The 22,013-nt window shown below is 52.1% G+C and overlaps 1 protein-coding gene across 1 annotated transcript; it reads right to left on the bottom strand.

The window, feature by feature from the left end:
• Positions 1-12,965: 12,965 nt before the first annotated feature.
• Ctdsp1 (CTD small phosphatase 1) lies at positions 12,966-18,159 on the bottom strand. The gene is made up of 7 exons (XM_075951420.1): positions 17,913-18,159; positions 16,492-16,640; positions 16,004-16,105; positions 15,813-15,869; positions 15,165-15,257; positions 14,863-15,048; positions 12,966-14,508 (listed from the first exon to the last, which is right to left on the bottom strand). The coding sequence occupies exons 1-7, from the start codon at positions 17,977-17,979 to the stop codon at positions 14,380-14,382; spliced, it is 783 nt and encodes a 260-aa protein (XP_075807535.1). The 5' UTR covers positions 17,980-18,159; the 3' UTR covers positions 12,966-14,379.
• Positions 18,160-22,013: the final 3,854 nt, after the last annotated feature.

The raw sequence follows: 22,013 nt of genomic DNA, 5'->3' as shown, positions 1-22,013 counted from the left end.
AGAGCAACCTTTGTCCTCACCCCCCCTCCCAGGAACTTCCTTCACCATATAAGGGAAGATAGGGCCCCAGAGAGAGAGAGAGAATAGATGAGGGGGTGGGGTAGTAAGTGCCCAGGTCCCTGGGAACCTAGATGCCAACAACAGCCTGACGGTCAGAGCTGGTGAGTGCCCCACCCTTGGCTCCAGAGCTGCGGGGATGGGGCTCACTTCCGCTCAGGACCTGGGCACTCCCTGTAGATGGACAACCCCTACCAGGGCAGGCTACAGGTGTCTGGACCATTCTTTCTTTCCACCAGGACGACGCACAGACTCCTGGGGCCTTGCAGCTGGGACTTCGGCACACAGGCCAGGGTCCCCTTGGGGACAGGTTGGGCCCCTGGCACCCCTACAGGCCTCATCTACTCAGCATGACCCTCGCTCAGTGGGCACAAGGACCCTTCCAGTCCTCCCCCTCTGCGAGCCACAAACTCCACCTGGAGGTTTTATGGGTTACCATAAACCATGCCTTTGAACCCTGCTCCACTGTCTTCTCCCAAGAGCCAAGGGCCTCCACCTCCCTGCCCTGGACCTGGGGATCTGCCTCCCTGCCCTCTCACTTGGCCAGCTTCGAGGATGTACTGGAAATGGTGGCCTCGTTCCTGCTGCCTGTAGAACTTCTGTTACCTCGGAATCTTGGTCCTTTAGGCGAGCAAGATGAAGAGTGTGGGATGAGAGTGTCTGGCCCCTTGACCTTCCCAAGAGCTCTGGAGACTGAATCGAGTGTGTGTGTGTGTGTGTGTGTGTGTGTGTGTGTGTGTGTGTGTGTGTGTGTATGCACACCCACGCATGAGGGCCCATGCACAGTCAGTGAAGAAAGTAAACACACAGCAGGTGCTGTTTTGTTTTGAAATAATGTAGTGTCCTTTGTTGTGAACGGAAAGGATGTATGTTCACTTAGTTATAAGCAAAAAACGGAAAGGAAAACTCCAGGATGGCTATTTCCCCATGAGTCAGTGCGCATAGTCTATCCTGAAGTATCTCAGACCCTTTTCCAGGGTGTGTGCTGTGCAGATCTCCTGTACGCGTCTTCTATCAGCATGTGTGTGTGTGTACTTTTTACCCATACATACACCTTTTAGGTTCCTTGATTTATTTTTATGTGTATGGGTGTTTTGCCTGAGTGTTTTTGTGTATGGGTGTTTTGTCTATGTATGTGTGAGGTACCTGTGGAGACCTAAAGAGGGTGTGGAATTCTCTGGAACTGGAGTTAGGGGTGCTTGTTAGCTACTATATGGGTGCTGGGATGGGAACCTGGATCCTCTGTAAGAGCAGCAGTGCTTTTGGCAGCTGAGTCATTTCTTCCGTCCCACACACAGCTTTTAAAGCAATTAATTAGTTATTATTATTCCCATCATAATTATTATTTTTTTAAATTTATTTATTTATTAAAGATTTCTGTCTCTTCCCCGCCACCGCCTCCCATTTCCCTCCCCCTCCCCCAACTAAGTCCCCCCCCCCCAGCCCGAAAAGCAATCAGGGTTCCCTGTCCTGTGGGAAGTCCAAGGAACCCCCACCTCCATCCAGGTCTAATAAGTTGAGCATCCAAACTGCCTAGGCTCCCACAAAGCCAGTGCGTGCAGTAGGATCAGAAACCCATTGCCATTGTTCTTGAGTTCTCAGTAGTCCTCATTGTCTGGTATGTTCAGAGAGTCCGGTTTTATCCCAGGCTTTTCCAGACCCAGGCCAACTGGCCTTGGTGAGTTCCCCATAATTATTATTTTGTATGTGGAAGTCAGAGAACAACTTTCGGGGCTGGTTCTCTCTTTCCACTGAGGGTTCCAGGACCAGATATCAGGTTCAAGCTGTGCGGTGTCTTTACCCACTGAGTCATCTTTACTGCCCACAAACATTTGTCACCGTCTTCATTTCCAGTCTCCCCACAGTGTATCCCAATGACAGCAAAGCTCCTGTTAGCAAATAGCTCAGGACGGGGTCTCCAGACTCTCTCCAGCTGTTCTCATTGCTAAACATCTGCCTGCCGACCACATCCACTCTCACTGCGGGTGTGGGCTCAGTGATACAGCACACTCCTACTGTGGGCCCGGGTTGAGTTCTCATATTACACCAAGAAAGTAGAGAATTTCTAAAAGCGCCGGTTGTGGTGGCCCGTGCCAGTAGGGTTTGCTGGAGGAGGTGGAGGCAGGAGGATCACCAAGTCAAGGCCTGCCTGGGCAGGGTGGTGGTGGTACACACACCCCACCACAGACACAAACAGATCTCTGTGAGTTCGAGGCCAGCCTGGTCTACAGAGAGAGTTCCAGGACAGCCAGGGTACACATAGAAACCCTGTCTTGAAAAATCAAACCAACCAACCAAACAAAACACCCCAAAATAATCACTGGGCCGTGCTCTACAGCTCAGTTGGCCTGCAATTTCTAATCCCTACATCCTCTTGGGTACCAGAGATATAGGCGTGTGCAACCAGATCTAAGAGAGAATACATGTGTTGTTTTTTTGGTTTTGTTTGTTTGTTTGTTTGTTTTTGCTTGTTGCTTTGTTGGTTTTGTTGGTTTTTTTGGGGGGGAGGTTGTTTTGTTTTGGGTTTTGGTTTTTCAAGATAGGGTTTCAGCCGGGTGGTGGTGGCGCACACCTTTAATCCCAGCACTCGGGAGGCAGAGGCAGGAGGATCTCTGTGAGTTCGAGGCCAGCCTGGTCTACAAGAGCTAGTTCCAGGACAGGCTCCAAAAAGCTACAGAGAAACCCTGTCTTGAAAATTAAAAAAAAAAAAAATCAAGATAGGGTTTCCTCTGTGTAACAGCCCTAGCTGTACTAGAACTAGCTCTTGTAGACCAGGCTGGCTTTGAACTCACAGAGATCGGCCTACCTCTGCCTGTCAAGTGCTGGGATTAAAGGCGTGTGCCACCACCGCCGGGAAAATACATGTTTTTTAAAATTGTTTTATGCCTGGAGAAATGGCCCAGTGGTTAGAAACACTGGCTGCTCTTGCAGAGGATTCTGACGGGATTCCCAGCGCACACAGAACGGCTCACAAACCTCTGTGATGTTAGTTGCAGGGGAACTGATGCCCTCTTCTGACTTCTGGGGGTGCCAGCCACATACATGATGCATATACATACACGCAGACAATAAATATCTGTCTCATACACACAAAATAAATATCTCCAAAACAAACTGTTTCAAAGCATTGAAGATGTAACTCAGTGATTAACTATGGGCTTGAAATACGAAAAGCCTGGAGCGCAATGCCTGGCCTCCAGATAAATACACGAATTTCTAATTTCTTGTTATGATAAACGTCAACCATACAGAAAAGCAGAAACAAGTGTGACAGGCACCTGTGGATTAAGGTGGAGCTGGCATATTTGCCATGTGTTTGAAAGGAAGTCTCATGGAATACTATTCCTTCGCAGCCAGGGTCTATCCTTTTCTGCTCTGTAGCTCGGATACGATCTTCATAACTGAGAGTGTGCCAGTATTTACCACACCACCGGCTCTCCAGTCCACAGTCCACCGGTTATCTCCACCCTGACCTTATCAGCCTTTGTGTGTGGAGTCAGATCAGGAACAAGGATTTCCTTAGGCTGTCGCGTCTTCTCAGCATTTTTTAATCGAGAAAACTCCCTCCCCTTTCCCCATGACCTCGGACAAGAGAACCGTCTTACAGGGTGTTTGCCTTATGGGTAAGCCCCAGTTTTCCTTTATTCTATTATTTATTCATGCTTTAAAAACAATAATAACGAAAACCCAAGCACACAAGGTCTCATGTAACCCAAGCTGGCCTCAAACTTGCTTTGTAAAACCAAGGATGACCTGGAACTTCCTCTGGCCTCCACCTCCCCAGGGCTGGGATCATGGGAGTACGCCACACCTTTTTCTTTTTTTTTAAGGAGGTGCTGGGATTGAACTTGAGGTTCTGTGCATGCCAGCAAGCACTATATTAACTGAGGTACCTCCCCAAGCCCTGCGATGCTTTTTTTTCCTAGGGTCAAAATTCAGATTTATTTATTATTTTATAGAGACAGAAACTCACCCAGTAGCTGCACTGACTTTGGACCTATAATCCTCATGTGTCAGCCACAAAACATGTGCCAGCTTGCTTTTAAAAAAATGTTATGTCCTTATATTGAATGTGATGGTGCATGCTGGTAATCTTAGCACTTTGGAGGTAGAAGCAGAAAAATCAGAAGTTTAAGACCATCCTCAGCTGCACAGTGAGTTCAAGGCCAGCTTGGGCTATATGAGATCCTGTCAAAACAAACAAAACATTGAGTTTTAGGCATTATATTATTATTATTTTGTTGTTATTCTCCTGCCATTTCTTAAAGCCTAAAGTAGATTCCAATTAAACACTTTCTTCAGAAATACTTGATAGGCCAGCTTTCTCAAAGAAAATCCACCAGTAAGTATCATTGGGGAATCTTCCTAAGGCAAGATAACAATCTGCAGGTCAGGGGTGGGGCCAGAGGTTCCCTGGAGATGCTGTGCTGACACTGCTGGTCCTTGAATGAGGTCATTCTTTCAGCACAAGGTCAAAGGTCACCACACTGAACTACCTCAGAGGACACCGGTGTCAAGTTATTCCAGCGTAAGCAATGTAAAGTCTGCTGCCTCGCTTACAGCAGCAGGTCCCACTTTCTAGTAGGATTCGTCCGGGTCCACAGTGTGTGCCTGTGCTCCCAGCCACTTAAGCAGCGGCAGAAGCAGGGGAATTGTTGGAGCCCTAGAGTTCAAGGCCAGCCTGGGTAACGCGGGAGACCTCATCTCAAAAAACAAAGAAATGATAGATCCACCACCACAAAGAGAGACAGTTATGATAGGTTGACACCAGCACACAAGCCTTTGATTTCTTACTTCCTACTTCTTTAGCGGCTGTCATTTTGCTCTTAATTTTTAATTAATTAATTAATTTTAAATTGCAGGGCTGGTGATTAAATGTGCTTTGTGTACAGTTGGCAGACGCTGAACTAAGCCCTCTCTCAGATCTGTTCTTTCCTTTCTTCCTCCCTCCCTCCCTTCTCTTTTGCTAAATGTAAAAATTAAAAAATGTATTTATTTCCTGGGGAAGGGGAGTTAAGGAAGCACGATGTATGATTTATGATATTCCAGCTTGTAAATTCCTGTCCTAAGCTGGGCAATGGTAGCACATGCACCATTTAGTCCCAGCACTCAGGAGGCAGAGGCAGGCAGGTTTGATCCCTACACTCACAGGGCAGCTCAAAACCATCTGTAACTCCAATTCTAGGGGCTCCAATACCCTCTTCTGTCCTCTACAGACACAGCACACATGTGATACACATGCATATAGAGAAAACATTCATATATACATAAAATTACTTAATAACTAAAGTTTAGAAGAAGTCCGTGGTCACTTTGGCTACGGAGTGAATATGAAGCCAGTCAAGACTACACATAGTGAGACCCAATCTCAAAAATAAACAAAAAACCCAAACCAGGGCCAGTGAGATGGTTCAGTGGGTCAAGGCTTTGTTGCCAAGTTGAGGGCCTGAGTTCATTCCCTGAAACTTATCTGGTAGGAAGAGACCACTGCAAGGTGTTCTCTGGACTCTATCTCTAAGCACTTGGGCACTAAATTAACTAAAAACAAATAAAAGACAAAAAAACATTTTTCTCTGATATTCCCAGTTCATCTTCCAAGGTTTTACCATTTTATACTCTACTGACACCAGTGTTGTGCCAAGTGTCTGTTTCCTGCAGTGTGTGTGTGTGTGTGTGTGTGTGTGTGTGTAACAAGCATAGGTATCTGCTCCATGCCCACAGTTAGCAGTATCTTCACTGGTGTGTCTCTACAGCTGGATATGCTCACTCGCCTCCTTCTTCACCCCTTCCCAGAAGCAGCTCAGTCCCCTTCCTGCCCAGGTCATTTATCAACTCCCACATCCATCCTGCCTATCTGGTCATTCTGCCATCGCCACAGCTTAGGCCCATTCCTCACCTCCAGGACTGTGACTGTGTCCTCCTGGTAGAGTCTTACTGCCCCTCACTTAGTTCCCAGTGTGCAGGTGACAGGTGCACCCACATCCATCTTAATTCCCAGTGTGCAGGTGACAGGTGCGTCCACACCCGTTTTACTTTCCAGTGTGTAGATGACAGGTGTTTTCACACGCCCTTCGCGCTTATGGGACCTTCATGTCCCTTCAGTTGTAGCCTATGTCTATTAAAATAACGAGGGACACTTTCACTAAACACGGTACATGACTGTAATCCCAGGACCTTCGGAGGGTGAGGTAGGCAGATTGTCTTGAATTCAAGGTGAGCCTGGAGTACATATCAAGACCTCATCTCAAAAATTAATAAATGAATGAAAAAGAAGAAAGAGCTGGCCATGTAGCTCAGCTGGGAGAGTACTTGCTTAGAATGCATGAAGCCCCAAGTTGAATCCCCAGAACCTCACAAATCCAGCTTGGTGGCCCATGCCTGTAATCCTGTTACTGGAGAGGGGCAGGCAGGAGGACCAGGAGGTCAAGGCCATCCTTACACAGTAAGTTACATAGTGAATGTGAGGTTAGCCTGGCCTAGATGAGATCTATCTGTAAGTAAATAAATTAAAACACAATGAAAATAAAAATAAAGCTGGGTGGTGGTGGTGGTATACACCTTAAATCCCAGCACTTGGGAGGCAGAGGCAGGCAGATCTCTATCAGTTCAAGGCCAGCTTGGTCTACAAGAGCTAGTTCCAGGACAGGCTCCAAATGTCTCAAAAAAAAAAAAAAAAAAAAGAAAGAAAGAAAGAAAATAAGTCAGATGTGAACACCTTTAATCCCAGCACTGGGGAGGCAGAGGCAAATGGATCTCTGAGTTCAAGGCCAACCCTGGTCTACAGAGTGAATTCTAGGAAAGCAAAAGCTACACAGAGAAACCCCGTTTAAAAAAAAAAACAAACCAAACCAAACAACAAACAAATAAAACATGAGAGGTCACCCCTTAATCTATAGCTCCTCCACTTGGGTGCTATTCCAGTGGTCTTGTTTTTTGCTACACTCCCTGCTACAACCAGCTGAGGCCTTGCTCAGGAGCTCGTCCTCCTCACTCCAGCCATCTTGCCCACCCCTCTTCTTCAGCCTCACTCCAGCACGGAATTGCTGCTCAATTTTCTGGGGCTGCCCTTGTATGGTGAGGGATCCATGTGCCCTCCAACCTCCCAAGCTTCTCACAGGCGTTCCCAGCATACACGTGCGGGGGGTCATTTGTCTGCTCCCAATTTCTCTTTCACACGAGGTGATATGATGTGCTCCGTTCTGGTTATAATAGATGTGACTGTGTCTCAATAGGACTTGTAGGGCTCAGCCATGACAAGGTGGATAGAGGCCTGAGTTTCAGATTTCCCTAAGGCCACCCAGGAACAGACCATCCAAGGGGAAAGTACCTACTGTTCCAAAGGAAATTCCTACCATCCAATCCATTGTAGATAGGATGTGCCTTAGCCCAGTATACACCCATCCCTTTCCACCAAGACACCCCTAGACAAAAGTCAACCAATTAGGGGTCCCGAACCTTAGAAATCCCTCACCCCAAATCTGCTATGATAAAAACCCCACCCCAGCTGAGCTGGAGACTCTCTGGTCATGTCAATGCGTTGGACACATGGAGAGTCTAAGTTCGAACTTGAATAAAGGCTCTTTGCTTTTTTACACATGGGACTTGGTCTGTTGTAGTCATGTCATTGGACCCCCAAACAAAACCACCACAGAGCCCGTATCTGATGCACACACACTGGGGCTTATCGATTACAAGTTAGCTAACTCAGACTGTAATCCAAAACACCGCTGCAGCGGGTAGGGGAGAATGCCCCGAGGCTTCAGGGTAAGGGGCTTTTCAAGGCAAAAACTGCAAGGCTGCAAGGCAGGGTGGTACAAGCATTGGTGTTTTGGGATTGGGTAAAAGTATACAGCTTTTGCATTCGTTGGATAAAGGGGAATTTCTTTTCTTTTAGATTTATTTATTTATTATGTATACAACATTCTGCCTCCACGTATGCTCACAGGCCAGAAGAGGGCGCCAGATCTAATTACAGATGGTTGTGGACCACCATGTGGTTGCTGGGAATTGAACTCAGGACCTCTGGAAGAGCAGCCAGTGCTCGTAACCTCTGAGCCATCTCTCCAGCCCCAAAGGGGAATTTCAAAACAGCCGCTAATCAGATACCCACAAGGACATTTGAAGCAGGCGGATGTAAACAGATGTTCTCTGGACACCTGGTGGGTGTCCTGTCACTTTGACCATGGCTGGCACAGTTTCTTGGGAACGTTTATGACTTTGCTGGGCTTCATTAACCACCCCCACTTTGTTAGGTCCTGTCTAAAAGGGAGTTCTTTTTCAAAATGGAGTTTGTTCTGCTCCTTCAGATCTCCTTGTGGGTTTTTGGGGAACTCTGCAATCTGGGCATACCAGTACTAACTACATTTTGAGCTTTCTCTAGCAAGATGGAGCTGAGACAAATGTCTGGTGCCAGATGTTAGCTACCTGGATGAAGGTATCTCCTGACAGAAATGTGATTGGTGGCCACCTGGTGTGGGAAGTCCTTCTGTATATATGTTGCTTTTATTGGTTAATGAATAAAGAAGCTGCTTTCGGCCAATGGCTTAACAGAATGTAGCCAGACTGGAAGAGATAAATAGAGAGAGAGAGTAGGCAGAGTCAGAGACGCCACGTAACCATCAGCGGGTCAGACGTGCCAGAACCTTACCCATAAGTGCTGGTAAGCCACAGCCACGTGGCGATACACAGATGAATAGAAATGGGTTAGTTTAAGATATAAGAGTAAGCCAGAAATACACTTAAGCTATTAGCCAAACAGTACTGCAAATAATATAGTTTCTGTGTGATTATTTGGGGTCTGGGCAGCTAGGAACGAACTAACAGCCTTCCGCCTACAGCCACCAGAACTTTTCCTCCTAAACTGATATCTAGAGCTGGGTGTGGGGTATTCCTGTAATCCCATTACTTGGGAGTTGGAGGAAGGAGGCTCAGATGGCCAAGGTTATCCTTAGCAACATTGTCAAGTTTGAGGCCAGTCTGGGTGATGTGAGACCCTGTCTGGAACAAACTAACAAAGCAAAATTCCTATCTGGAAGCTAAGATAACATTCAGGGTAACATTTCTAAGTCCCAGTATCTTCAGCCTGTCACTTGAAACATCTCCCTTGACTCCAATCTGCAAGAACTTATTCTGCCGGCACTGGCCAGTGTAAGCATCGCCTGGTGAGAAGTCTTTGCTTTGCTACTGCTGACTTGATGACACCGCAGACCCTCTTTGGGTCATTTTGGATGTCATGGTCTCCCTGACCATTTGGACAATTTGTTCTATGGAAATGTGATGTTTTCTTCATCACAAGACCTCAACATGATTATTTATTTATTTATTTCAAAATATTTATTTATTATATATACAATATTCTGTCTGGATGTCTGAACCAGACCTCATTCCAGATGGTTGTGAGCCACCATGTGGTTGTCGGGAATCGAACTCAGGTCCTTTGGAAGAGCAGGCAATGCTCTTAACCACTGAGCCATCTCTCCAGCCCCCTCAACATGATGTTTTAAACTTGCTTTTGTTTAAACTCATTTCTGCTTTGTGTGCAATAAGCAATTCCAAAGTTGTCTCCATTTCCCATGGCACCATTTGACTCGGGGCTCGTCCTCTCCGTGGTGGAATTAGGACCATTTTGGTTAGATTACCACTGGGTATTGAGAAACTGGACAACCTTGTTGGTCCCACAAAGCAAACAGGCAAAGCCCAGGGTTTTTGCTTTAAAATCTTTTTGTTTTTTGTTATATTGAAGCATGGCTCCCGCCCCTCCCCGCATCTCCTCTCCCCTTCAACCCTCTCCCAAGGTCTCCATGCGAGGCACGGCTTTTCTACGTGGCCCAGCCTAGCCTCCCATTTCCTATCCTCCTGCCTCAGCCTCTTGAGTGCTGGGATTATAAGTGTGTGAATCTCCATTCCCAACCCTTGCTTAAAGTTTTCTCATTGTAAGGTTTATTGTTTTTATTAAGGAGAGATATGTGTGTGTTCCCCTGGAGATAGGGTTAGAAGAGCTGGTTGTGAGCTGTTGCTATGGGAACTGAACTCAGGTCCTCTGAGCCATCTCCAGACCTCTTTGTTTATCTTGTTTATTGGGGTTTTTTTTTGTTTTGTTTTGTTTTTTTTTTTTTTGGTTTTTAGAGACAGGGTTTCTCTGTAGCTTTGGAGCCTGTCCTGGAACTCCCTTTGTAGACCAGGCTGGTCTCGAACTCACAGAGATCTGCCTGCTTCTGCCTCCCGAGTGCTGGGATTAGAGGTGTGCGCCACCACTGCCCGGCTTGTTTATTGTTAAAGTTTTGACCAAACTAAACAGAGTTCTGTGCACTAGCGTGAGGAAGTCTCTACATTTCTGACCTTGGTGACAGGCGTCTGTCCTCTCAGCACTTGGAAGGTGAGGCAGGAGGAGCTCTTGGACTTCATAAGGCCCTAACAAGGTTTCTAAGCTTTCTCAGTTATTGACTTCCCTGAGGTTATGCGATCAGGTAAGGCAGCTTTTTCCAAGTTTACTCACCATTCGTACTTAGCCTAAGTACTGAAACTCAGTACTCAGTCAGTACTGGCTTTACATGGCTGCACAATGCCTGGACTCCTCATTGCCCTAGTGCCTGGATTAGGGCTGGAACGTAGCTCAGTGGTAGAGCACTTGTCTAACACGTATGAGGCCCTTAGTTCAATTCCCAGCATTCAAAATAAAAAAAAACCTAACCAACAAAAAAACACTATCAAGGGGGCCGGGAGGGTCTGGAGACCCTCATCAACTGGCGGAGAACGCCATTCACTGCCGAGGAAACGGACCACAATGAGTAATTCCTGAGTGTTTCTGATTTACTATCAGATTTTTTTTTTCAGTACTGGGATTAAATTCCAGTCTTCAGGCATGCTGGGCAAATGCCCAAGAGGCTAGAAAGTTAGACCTTAACCCCTGCTGGTAGATTTTAACAACGATCAAAGACCAAGTTATGATATGGTTTCTATAGAAACTCTCCCCCCCCCTTCTCTGTGAAGCTCTGGCTCTCCTGGAACTCATTCTATAGACCAGGCTGGCCTCGAACTCACAGAGATCCACCTGCCTCTGCCTCCCCAGTGCATAGATTAAAGGAATGCGCTAGCACTACCTGGCTGAGAAACTCTTATCTTACCTCTTTTCCTTAAATTATAGGTTGCAGTCACAGATGAGCTTTGATATGGCTAAAACTTCCTTTTTCTCTTTTCCAGACTTACTTTTAATTAATTAATTATGCTTTAATTTTGGAACTATTCCCAATTGGCCTCAGAGGCGTCTCTGGAGTCACTAACTCCGAAGAAAAGTTAAGGATGTTCAGAAGTGGTCTCATCTGATCCTAGAGAAGGAATACTGGTATTTAAAAAATACTAATGTATCCCTCCGAAATTAATGGCATTTTTCTTCTTTAGTTTTATTTGTGTTTTGCCTGCACTTAACGCACACCACGTGCCTGCAGTGCCCGAAGAGGCCAGAAGAGGGCACCAGATCTCTTGGGACTAGAGTAGTATACGTTTCTGAGTCACCATGTGGGTGCTGGAAGTTGACCCCGGATCATTTGAAGAGCAGTCAGTGCTCTTAACTGCTGAGCCATCTTTTCCAGCTCCAGGAATTAATGTTACGTGCACTGGGACGAGTTCCTTGAGAGCAGAAGCAAACCCGACACTGACTGGTGCTGACAAGGAAGTGCCCACACGTGTGGTTGAGTTTAACCGCGTGGGCAGAGGGTGTGTGGTTGTCGGGTTGGGGAGTTTTGACTGTGGGTCTCAATGGAAGCTGGTGCTCTGCTTGTCTGGCCTCTGGGAATGCAAATTTGAGGCGACTACTGTTTGCATACAGAGCAGGAAACCAAGCCAGAGCCTGAATGAGGGCGGACGGAGGCCAGGGCAGGATATAAATCTTGCAAAAGGTTCTCCTGGTCCACGCAGCTCCAGACCAGAGCTGATTCCAGGGTAGGCTTCTCGGGTGGAAGTTTCTTGGCTCTTTTCTATCAGGTAAAGTAGTAGGGTGGGGTAGGGTAGGCAGAATGTGGTGAGGGACCATTTTCGCACCTATTGCAGACACACACACACTCACACCTGAAGCAAAGGCGACTTGGGACTAAATTCTTTGTAAAGAGGCATGGATGGCCATGGGGAGGTGGAGCTAGGGAATGGGGACCAACATTTGGGAGGGGTATACCCCCCCCCCTTTCTCTACTCTGTGTGGTGGGGAATGGCTGAGCTCCACAAGTTCGGAGGAGGGGTGATTGAGGCAAGCTCCGATCCGTCCAGACCCGGGTTATTCTAGGCCGGGGAGTGCCAGGACAACGAGCCCGGGAGGCCCCTAGCGGCCGGCGTCAGCTTTGGCCTGGCACTTCCTGCCCCGCCCAGACGGGGTTTGCGGAAGACGAATTTGGCTGGAGGGGCGTGGTCAGAGCTGGCCGGAGGCCGCAAGGCCGGATCAGGGCGCGGGGCAGGGCGTGACCAGGGCACGGCCAATGCGCGCAGGAGGCCTCCGGGCGCCCTGGAGTCCGCCCCACCCAGTCCCCTCCCTGCTGGCCCCATTGCCCGGAAGGCTGTAGACCGAGGGCAGCCCGTGTCTGCCTGGCTTTCCGCCTCCCGCCCAGTCCCGGGCAGGCCCCGCCCCGCATTCCAGCGGTGGGGGCACCGTGGGGTTTGTGTATTCTTTTATTTAAAGTGTGTGTATACGTGGGGGCGAGCTCGTGCCATGGTACGTGTCGGGAGGTCAAAGAACAACTTGCGGCGGTTCGTTTTCTCTTTCCATCACGTGGGTTCTGGCAACCGAACTCAGATCGACCAGATGCCCACACAGTCCCCTCCGGGCCAATTTCTTCTTGCCCAACAAGGGTCTGAAAAGCAGTCACAGGTGTAGGCCATTCACGCACTTCAAGTCCCCTCCCCCAAAAACCACAGAGACAGGATAGGAAGGGGTCTAGCTTTCTTTAGTTATCACACTGAGGTGCTGTCAGAGAGAAGGCACTTAACTGGGAAGGTCATCCGATTCAGGCCAACCATACCCTCTCTCCCTTCACCAACTCCCTTGGCACTTGTTTGTGGGTCCACTTAACCCTCATATTCTGGGGAGAGAGAGCCCAAGGACTTGAACTCTAGACTCAGCAGGGGTGGGGAGGGGCTTTAGAAACGGAAGTCAGTTGGCAGAGTGACCTGGGAGCTGCCCCCAGCCAGCAGGGGGCCATGGAGGAGGCTGCGGGGAGTGAGGTGGGGGATGAGTTGGCACTGGAGAGGGGGGCAGCTTAGTAAATTTTCTTGGAGACTTCCCGAAGCCCACAAGAAGGTTCCACTTCCCGCAGATACTCTGAAGGCACCGGTGAAGTCTGGGGCTTTGGGGTGAGACACGGATGAGGCGGACCCCCTCCCACTCAGCTGGCCGGACTAGCTCACTGCTGGGCACAGGAGGGACTCAATAAATGTTTTTTGGATGAACAGAGTAAAAAGGCTGCGACAGCCGGAAGACCAGGCCTGTGACCCCTCACAGCCCAGCTTGTTCCATTTAGAAAACAGTAGTTTTAAAAATGTACAAATCCTTGCCCTCCCTCCCCCAATTTCTGGGCCCAGGGAAGGGGTAAGGGAGGAATGTCTATTCCCACCCCTTCCTCGCTCCTTCCTTTAAGAATCTATATACACATATACATATTTATATGGCACCACGGGGAGTCCTGCCAAGCCCCAGGCTTTGGGGAGAGTGGGGGCTCAAATGATACAGGGTACAGCCATCAGCCTTGGACGAGCTGAACTGGGAGTGTTCCCTAAGGAGGGTCCCCTCTTTTACAAGTGATAATAGACTTTCTCCCTCTCTTCCCTTGCAGAAACTGCTGGGCACCATCATCCCAGGGAGGAGGAGGGAAGGGGAGAGGCTGGTTCCTCCAAGGTCAGCCTAGGTCTGAGAAAAGCTGACCAGCAAAGAGGGTTCTATGCAAGGCACTTGGTGTCCACTGTTCCCAGACTGGGGGTGGGGGCAATCCAAGGCATGGGGCCGCAAAACCCTTGCCCCTACCCCCAAAGCAGAGCTGGGGTATGACACCCAATTTGGCAGCAGAGTAACATGGCAGCATGGAGAAGAGAAGACAGAGGGGGGGCAACAGGCAGGGCCCCCCAGGTCCCCTGAGAAGAGGGGAAAAGTTTGAAGGCACTGATACAGGGGCCAGGGGCTCTCTGTCCTCCATGCAGCCTGGCAGGGGAGACACCCTCTTCCCCAGGGCCATGGATATTGCATAGCCCAGGAGGTTTTGTTAACAGCACAGGCAGGCTCCCACAGTCTGATGGGAAGAGGCTTGGGCCTCGGTGAGGGGCAGATCCTGGCCCCAAGACACCTCACTAGCTCCCGGGCCTAGGCTGCCTGAGCACTGAGTAGACGTCGTCCACGCGGCTGAGCTGCTCGAAGAAGGGTAAGAGATCGTGTAGCTCAGTGTCACTCATGTTGTCAAACCAGGAGGCTACTGGGACCTGGGGGATGACAGGGAAGTGAGGAGGGCAGGTGTCCAGGGGGCCCCAGCCAACCTGGCCCACACAGCAGGCGCCGCGTAGATACCGCTAAGCCGTGATCTCATAGAGGCTTAGGCTCGCTTCGCTGCGCTTCATGTGGGTAGGATCCCAGCTGGGACGCACCATATCCATTCTGTCCCACTAACAGGCCATGGTTGGAAGCTTGGAAACTTCCAGATGGGGACCCCAGTCAGAAGGAGAGTACCCCCCCACATATGAGCAGGCAGCAGCCCCCACCCTCATCCCCACCCGCGTAGGGCCGGGGAGGCCACTCTGGAACATCCCATGCTCCCGTCCTCTTCCCTGTGTACTCACGGCATTGTCTGGATGGAAGACGTAGGAGGCGGGGGAGTTGTCTAAGATGAGCACCCGCCGCAGGTCTCGGCCCAGCCTGCTCAGGTCCTTTACATAGTTCCCCCGATGGAAGACACACGACTCTCGAAACAGCCGGGCACGGAAGGCTCCCCACTTGTCCAGCAGGTCAGCTACAGGGTCTGCGTACTGGGGATAGGAGGTAAGTCATTCTCCCGAGCGAGCAGCGAGCCCAGGACTGCATCCGGTGGCATGTTGACAGTGGGTGGGAGGGTATGGTTGCCCGACCCCGGGCAAGGGCTCACCTTGGCAAGGCTGGCAGTGAACAGTACACACTCAAAGAGCTCGCCCATGCGCTGGAGGAACTCATCCACGTGGGGCCGCTTCAGCACGTAGACCTGGGGAAAGAGCTAGTGAGGGAACGTTGGCCCACAGGCTCGGGGGTGCTAAACAGTACGGGGGCTGGAACAGTAGAAGAGGCGGGCAGTCCGTGGAGGCTCCTCCAAAGTCTGTGAACTCCCCAACCATCCCCCTTCCTGAAGAGGATGGAATGTCATTCCAGGGGTCCCACCTCACCTAGTGGGAGTCACTAATCCCCAGCCCCTTTTCCACCTTGGTCTTATTTATCCAAATGCAGGAGCCCAGGTTAGCCCTCTCACCCCAAGGCTGCAGGGCACCGGCCCCCGAGCCAAGTAATGGAGAACAGGCTGGCCAGCACCACAACCTATCCTGAATTACTTGAACTGGGTCCCGGGCAGTGGGGGCAAGAGGGGCAAGAGGACCCCACAATTCTGCAGGTCTGGAAGTCTGGCTCCATCCCCGGGAAACCAAATAGCCCTGGGTTTCACATTCGCTTTGAGCCTTGGGCATTCCCCATCTATCAGAGTTCTACTTGGGAGGTACCTGGGGTACAGAGTGCAGACACCAAACTCCCGCCTCCCTCTGCCCCTCACCTGGTGAACTACCCCATCAATCTCCACCGGGATGATGAAGTCAGCATTGCTCACTGGCTGTGAGGAGAGAAGAATTGCTGGAGGGGGAGGAGGGGGGAATCCCAAGGGTGCAAGTCCAGCGGAGACCTCCCTCCCTGACCAGGGTAGGCCCCCCTGAGAGCGCAGGCTGAGGATGGCTGGGCAGGGCCCACCTTGAAAGAGCTGTGCACCAGGGTCTCGTCCAGGTCGATGACCACGCAGATCTTGTCTGAGTCCTGGGCCTTGGCCTCGGGAAGCAGGTACTGGACCTGGCTCTGCAGTGGGGAGGGTCTGGGCTCAGTGGGGCGCCTCCTACACAGGCCTCCCTCCCCAGCTCTCTACCTGAGGACCCAACCAGATCTTCCACCCCCTCCTCAGTCTGAGCCTTGCCAACTTTGGGCCAGGGTAGGCTATATGGATCCCTCTTCCTCAGAAAGTTCCCATTTATAAGGGATGTATACACAGGTCTCAGGCAAGCCACAGCTGTTGGCAGGGGGTGGGGTTTGAAAAAGGCAGGACCTAGAGGGAAGGCGCCTCCCTTTTCTGAACGTTTTAGGGTCGGCAGGTGTGTCAGGAAAGTTCAGTCTAGACCCCCTTCTGCCACCGTCCACTGCCAGCTAGGCCCAGGTGCGCCTGCAGTTCCCTCCTGGCCACCACACACCTTAGGGATGGCGCCATTTTCCTCCACCAGCAGGGGAGCCCCACTGTGGGCAGGCCGAGGCTCCCCATCATCTCGGCAGACACAGCAGAAGAGCGAGTGGAAGATGCCCCGACTCCGGGGTTTCTGGGAAGCTGCTGACTTCTGGTCACCTGAAGCAAGGAGTGAACGTGGGCACACTGGCCTGCATGCAGAGGCTCCACGCACGCATGCCCTCGGGTCTCAACCCCTGAGCACAGAGAACGTGGGCACTCTCCCTCCATCAATGCCACACCAGGGTGCCCCTGGCTCTCTAGGAAATGCCCCTTTCCAGGGGCCCCTGCAACTCTTCGGCATAAGGAAATCTGGTGTGGCCGAGAAGGCAGCCGCTTTAAGGAGTAGGTGGCCTTAAGGAGGGGACAGATAGGGGGGGGTGCTTTCTCTTTTTCCCAGGGTTGGTTTTCAATCACCTGACCCCACACCTTACCTGGGCAGCCCCTGCTCATGAACGTCAGGGCTCGGGGCCCCATCGTCCACTCCCACTCTCCCTCCATTCTGTCTACCCCATGAGTCCAAAGTTCTCAAAGTCCCAGAGGCCAGTGTCCCAGGGCTGTCAGCCCCGCCTCCTCCACCCCGCCCCGTCTCAACCTTAGACTTCTGAGAGGCACAGGCCTTCAAACTAACAGACACCTCCAGCCCCCCCCCCCCCCCGCAGCACCCACTTTCTGCCTTCAGCCCCCAGAGAAGCTGGGACTGGACCGTGGACAGACCCAGACGACTCCCCGATCTCGAAGTTCACACAGGAGGGGGGGTGATCCCCACCCAGGCCAGCCCCAGGGTCTCCGCCTGCCCTTACAGGGTCGGTGCGAGTGTGCACAGGCGTCGAGCCAACTGGCCTGGCCTGCTGCAGCCGGGGTGCCCCGTGCCCAGCTGGACACAAGGCTCGCCAGTCTGTCTTGCACGCTCAGGGGCTCTGTGCCTCCGAGGGCGTCGTCCGCACCTCCACGCGAGACGCCCGAGTTTGTGGGAACCTGGTTGTGTGTTGGCGGGAGATCCCTGCAAGACTACCCAGCCCGCTGTCACCTCGCACCCCTGGCAGACCTCTGCCTGGAGGGGGCGGAGCCTCAACGGGTGGCCAGGCGGCCGCCTCACCCCCACCTTCCAGTCCAATTGGCGCCAAACTGGGGGAGGGGGCGACGCCCAGGAATCGCCAGCCTACTGACCCCTCGCGAGCCTCCTGCCTCAGTTTCCCTACCAGGAGCACACCGAGCGCTCTAGCGGCGCCAGGCTCCGCCCAGCGCTTCAGACTCTCGCGGAGTTCAAACTCTCCCCGGCCCCGCTGGCGGGGGCTCGGGCTGGGCCGAAGCGCGCGCCCGGGGCAGTGGCAGCGGCTGCGGCGCGGGAACAGCCCTGAGCCCCGTCCTCCCCTCCCGCCGCCCGCGTACCTTTGCCCCGCAGCGGGCCCCGCGCCTCCTCCTTGCTGATCTGAGTAATGACGGCCGAGCTGTCCATGGGGCCCGGCGCGCTCCACTCCGGCCGGACTCTGGCCCCGGCGCCCGGCCTCCCCCCCGGCTCGGGCCGGAATCGGGGCGCGGGGGGGAGGGGAGGGTGGGAGGGAGGGATCCCCGCGAGCTTCGGAGGGGAGGGGAGCCAGGTTCTCGGGGGGAGGGGGAGGGAGGGGGCGCGGAGGAAACTTTGTTACAACATGGAGTTTCCTCCCCGCGAGGCGGATGCAAACATGGAACCCGGGCGCCGTTTCAAGGCTCCCCCTTAAAAGGGCAACGGCTTCGGCGCGACCGGGGCTCGGCCGCAGCTTTCATCACTTCTGGGGCCCGGCGGACTGGGAGGCGGGCCCGGTTCCTGCGGAGATCCAGGGGGCGTCGCCTCTCTTCCTGCGGCGTTCTGGCGGGACCAGGCCTCTGCGGCTGCGTGGCAGGGCGGCCAGCGGTAACCGGCCGCTGCAAGCTGGGGAGCCCCGGGCCTGAGGCCCGCCCCAAGCGCCCGGCCCGGGGGCCCGCAGGCGACGCAGCCCCACCTCCGCGCATTCCAAGGAGCTGACACCGGCTGCCTCCGTTTACTCCTCTGGAAAATGGGATGATGCTAATTTTCTGTAAAATGGGTGCTTAATGTGTGTGTGTGCGTGTGTGTGTGTGTGTGTGCGTGTGTGTGTGTGTGTGTGTGGTCCTTAGAGACAAAGTTTTTCTGTAGCTTTTGTTCTGGAACTCGCTCTGTAGAGCAAGCTGGCCTCAAACTCAGAGATCTGCCTGCCTCTGTCTCCCGAGTGCTGGGATTAAAGGTGTATGTCTCCACCATCAGGCTAATTTTTTGTTGTTGATTTTTGAGACAGTTTCTCTGTAGCTTTGGAAGCTGTCTTGGAACTCGCTCTGCAGACCAGGCTGGCCTCGAACTCACAAAGATACACCTGCCTGTGCCTCCTGAGTGCTGGGGTTAAAGGCGTGCGCCTCCACCGCCCGGCGCTATTTTTTTTTAATTTTTAAAATTATTTGTGTATGGCCTGCGAATGTGTACGTGTACCACGTATGTGCAGTACAGTTCAGCGGCCAGAAGGAGGCATCAATTTTACCTAGAACTGGAGTTAACAGATGGTTGTAAGCCACTATGTGGATCTTAGGAACGGACACCCCGTCCTTTCAAGAGTAGCAAATGCCCTTGAGCCATCTTTTCAGCCCCCCTGCCCAATAAGCCTTTAAATTATACTTATTTGTGTATGGGAGGGATGCGCGCCCCAAGAGTGGAGACCAGAAGTTCTCTTCTTCCACCTGGGGGTGGCAATCAAACTCAGGTGGTCAGACTCACCAGCACGCACCTATATATACCCCCTAAGTCTTCTTGCCGCCCCTACAGTGGGTATTGTCTATCGCTGTGGATATCGTGAGTGAGAAAAAGGCACTCTTTGCTAGTTCCAGTTGTGCAAACTCATCAAATTATGGAATCCTAGAAAGATTTACTTCTGCGTATGTGTATGTATGCCAGGGCCTACGGTGGCCAGAAGATGGCATCAGATCCCCTAGAGCTGGAGTTAGCGGACACCCCCCCCCCCCCCCCCCGCCCCGGCAGTGCATTCTCCTAACGGCTGAGCCATCTCTTCAGTCCCGAATTGTGTTCTTGATCTACCTCTAACTCGGCACTCACCGCAGTCTCGGGGGCATCACAGGATGTGAAAAATTCCACTTCTGTGCCTAGCTTTACCCACTGACCTGTGGCAAATCTAGCCCTCTTCCCCTGTCAAGCCATCCAGCGTCCCCCCCCCCACCCCCCCGCAAAAACTGAGCCTCCGTAGCTCAGGGCCTTGTTTCTTGTACTTGCTGTTCCTTCGGCTTGGAACGTGCCTCCTCGTCCTAGGCAGAGCCAAATCCCAACGTACTAGAAGAAATACCACCTTGTTTAGAGGCCCCCACCCCCACCCCGCCGTCCCTATCTGTGATTATTTGAGAGGCCAGTTCTAGTGCTGGCTGTGTTCCCAAGTGTCCAGGGGACGCCCGCAGAGGGAGGGCCCAGAATCCGCCCTTGGGCGCCTGAGACTGCAACTATTCAGATTTTAAACACACGCGTCACCGGATTTGTGGTGGTGACACACCCTAGCCATTGCCTAGGTCTGCGTTTACAAACGGGGTCTTCTCGCAGGAAGTGCCCAGTTGTGCCCCTCGAAGGTTGCGGTTCGTTTATTTTTATTTTTCCTGTTTTACAAAGTTTCTTTCATTTGTCGTAATTTAAAAACTACGAACGCCAAGCCTTGACACGCACGCCCCGCCACTTCCTCCCCCAGGCACTGGGGCGGAGCTGGGCGGGCGCGCTAGTCGCAGCCGGTCGGAAACGGGCTGGGGGCCTGGCCCGCCGTGCGCTCGCTGCTCTGCAGGCGCGCCAGCTCAGTACCCGGGATCAGCAGGGAGTGTGGGACGCTCATCTCCGACCCCTGCGTCTGCTCTCCGGGAGCCCCAGGGCTGCCACCCTTACGCTCCTTCCCTCCCACGTGTTGGTGCCCTGGGGCGCCCGTCCTAAATGTTACTCCTTGGAACGATACCCTTCTTGCGCTGTTTTTGTTTTTGTTATGTATACAATATTCTGTCTGTGTGTATGTCTGCAGGCCAGAAGAGGGCACCAGACCCCATTACAGATGGTTGTGAGCCACCATGTGGTTGCTGGGAATTGAACTCAGGACCTTTGGAAGAGCAGGCAATGCTCTTAACCACTGAGCCATTTCTCCAGCCCCTTGGTTTTTTTTGGGGGGGGGGGGTTGTGTTTTTTTTTTTTTTTGGCAGAAGAGGAAACAGCATGGAAAGGTGAAGGCACAAACCCAGACTCTCCGGCCTCTTCCGAGACCTCCTTCTTGGCCAGGTGCACTCTGGGGGCCTCAGCTTTCTCAGCCAGGCCCTCATTGTCCCCAAAGGGAAATGTGTGACCCAGGTTGAATGACAGATGGCTGGCTGCCTTTCCTTCCCGTTGTTCCCTAACCCGCTACCCTGGACACTCACAAACCCTCCACCTAAATTCACATCAGCCCTCAGGAGCTACCCCGCCCCCCAACAAAGGGGGGGAACAGCCCCGGGCTCACTTCTTCTTTTTTTTTTTTTTTTTTTTTGGTTTTTCGAGACAGGGTTTCTCTGTGGTTTTGGAGCCTGTCCTGGAACTAGCTCTTGTAGACCAGGCTGGTCTCGAACTCACAGAGATCCACCTGCCTCTGCCTCCCAAGTGCTGGGATTAAAGGCGTGAGCCACTGAAAGCTCTGTTGCTCTCCGTGCTCCAGTGCTGGGCGCTGTACCGCGAGAATCGCAGCCCTAGTCCGAAGGGGAGCATGGCTCCATCTCTGCTACTGTTTACTCTCCCCCAGCAGTTGGGGAGGGGGCTTTACCCACACAGTCTACTGCGATTATTAATTTAATGGCTGCATACCCAAGAGAAAACAATAGTATGGGCCGCTAGCCCGGCGGGGGCGGGGAAGGGGGCGGGAACAGGATCCTGTAGGGCAACTGAGACAAGGTTCCCTCCATCCAGTCCACTTGGTTTCCCTCCCGCTCCCATTTACAGAATGGGGCAGGTGGAGGACCAGCCCCACACAGCCTAAGGAGCTTCAGGTGAAACTCTAAGGTAGTCCTCCTCCTTCTGTAAATCCAATGAGAGTTTTCATCAGGTCTGCCACAGAGATGGGGACTGCACTAACCAATGGCCTCTGGCCGGAAACACTTGACCTAGACCTGACCTCATCCCTGACCCTGGGCCTCAGTAACCCCTACTGACCCTCATCTTTAAAAAAGAGTTTTAAAAATCGGGGGGGAAAAATCAACTCGCTGCTGATGGTGTCGCATGCCTTTAATCCCAGCACTTGGGATGCAGAGGCAGGTGGATCTCTGTGAGTTTGAGGCCAGTCTGGTCTACAGAGTGAGTTCCAGGACAGCCAAGGCTATACACAGAGAAACCCTGTTTTGAGGTGGTTGGGTGGGGAGGAGAGAAGAAGAAAAAGGAAAAAAAAGTTTTTAAAAATCACTATATTTTATTTTTTTGTGTGTGAACACATGCCACAATACGTG

Source organism: Microtus pennsylvanicus, chromosome 17 (assembly GCF_037038515.1).
Source record: "Microtus pennsylvanicus isolate mMicPen1 chromosome 17, mMicPen1.hap1, whole genome shotgun sequence".
NCBI lineage: Eukaryota > Metazoa > Chordata > Mammalia > Rodentia > Cricetidae > Microtus > Microtus pennsylvanicus.
This window is presented reverse-complemented; position numbering and strand designations above follow the sequence as displayed.

Bases quoted from the DNA above. Each gene is read 5' to 3' on its own strand.
- Ctdsp1 (XM_075951420.1), bottom strand. From the start codon at position 17,979: ATGGACAGCTCGGCCGTCATTACTCAGATCAGCAAGGAGGAGGCGCGG. The intron at 16,641-17,912 runs GTACGCGGGCGG...TCCTTGCTTCAG, and splicing joins GGGCCCGCTGCGGGGCAAAG to GTGACCAGAAGTCAGCAGCT. The intron at 14,509-14,862 runs GTGAGTACACAG...GTCATCCCCCAG, and splicing joins TCTTCCATCCAGACAATGCC to GTCCCAGTAGCCTCCTGGTT.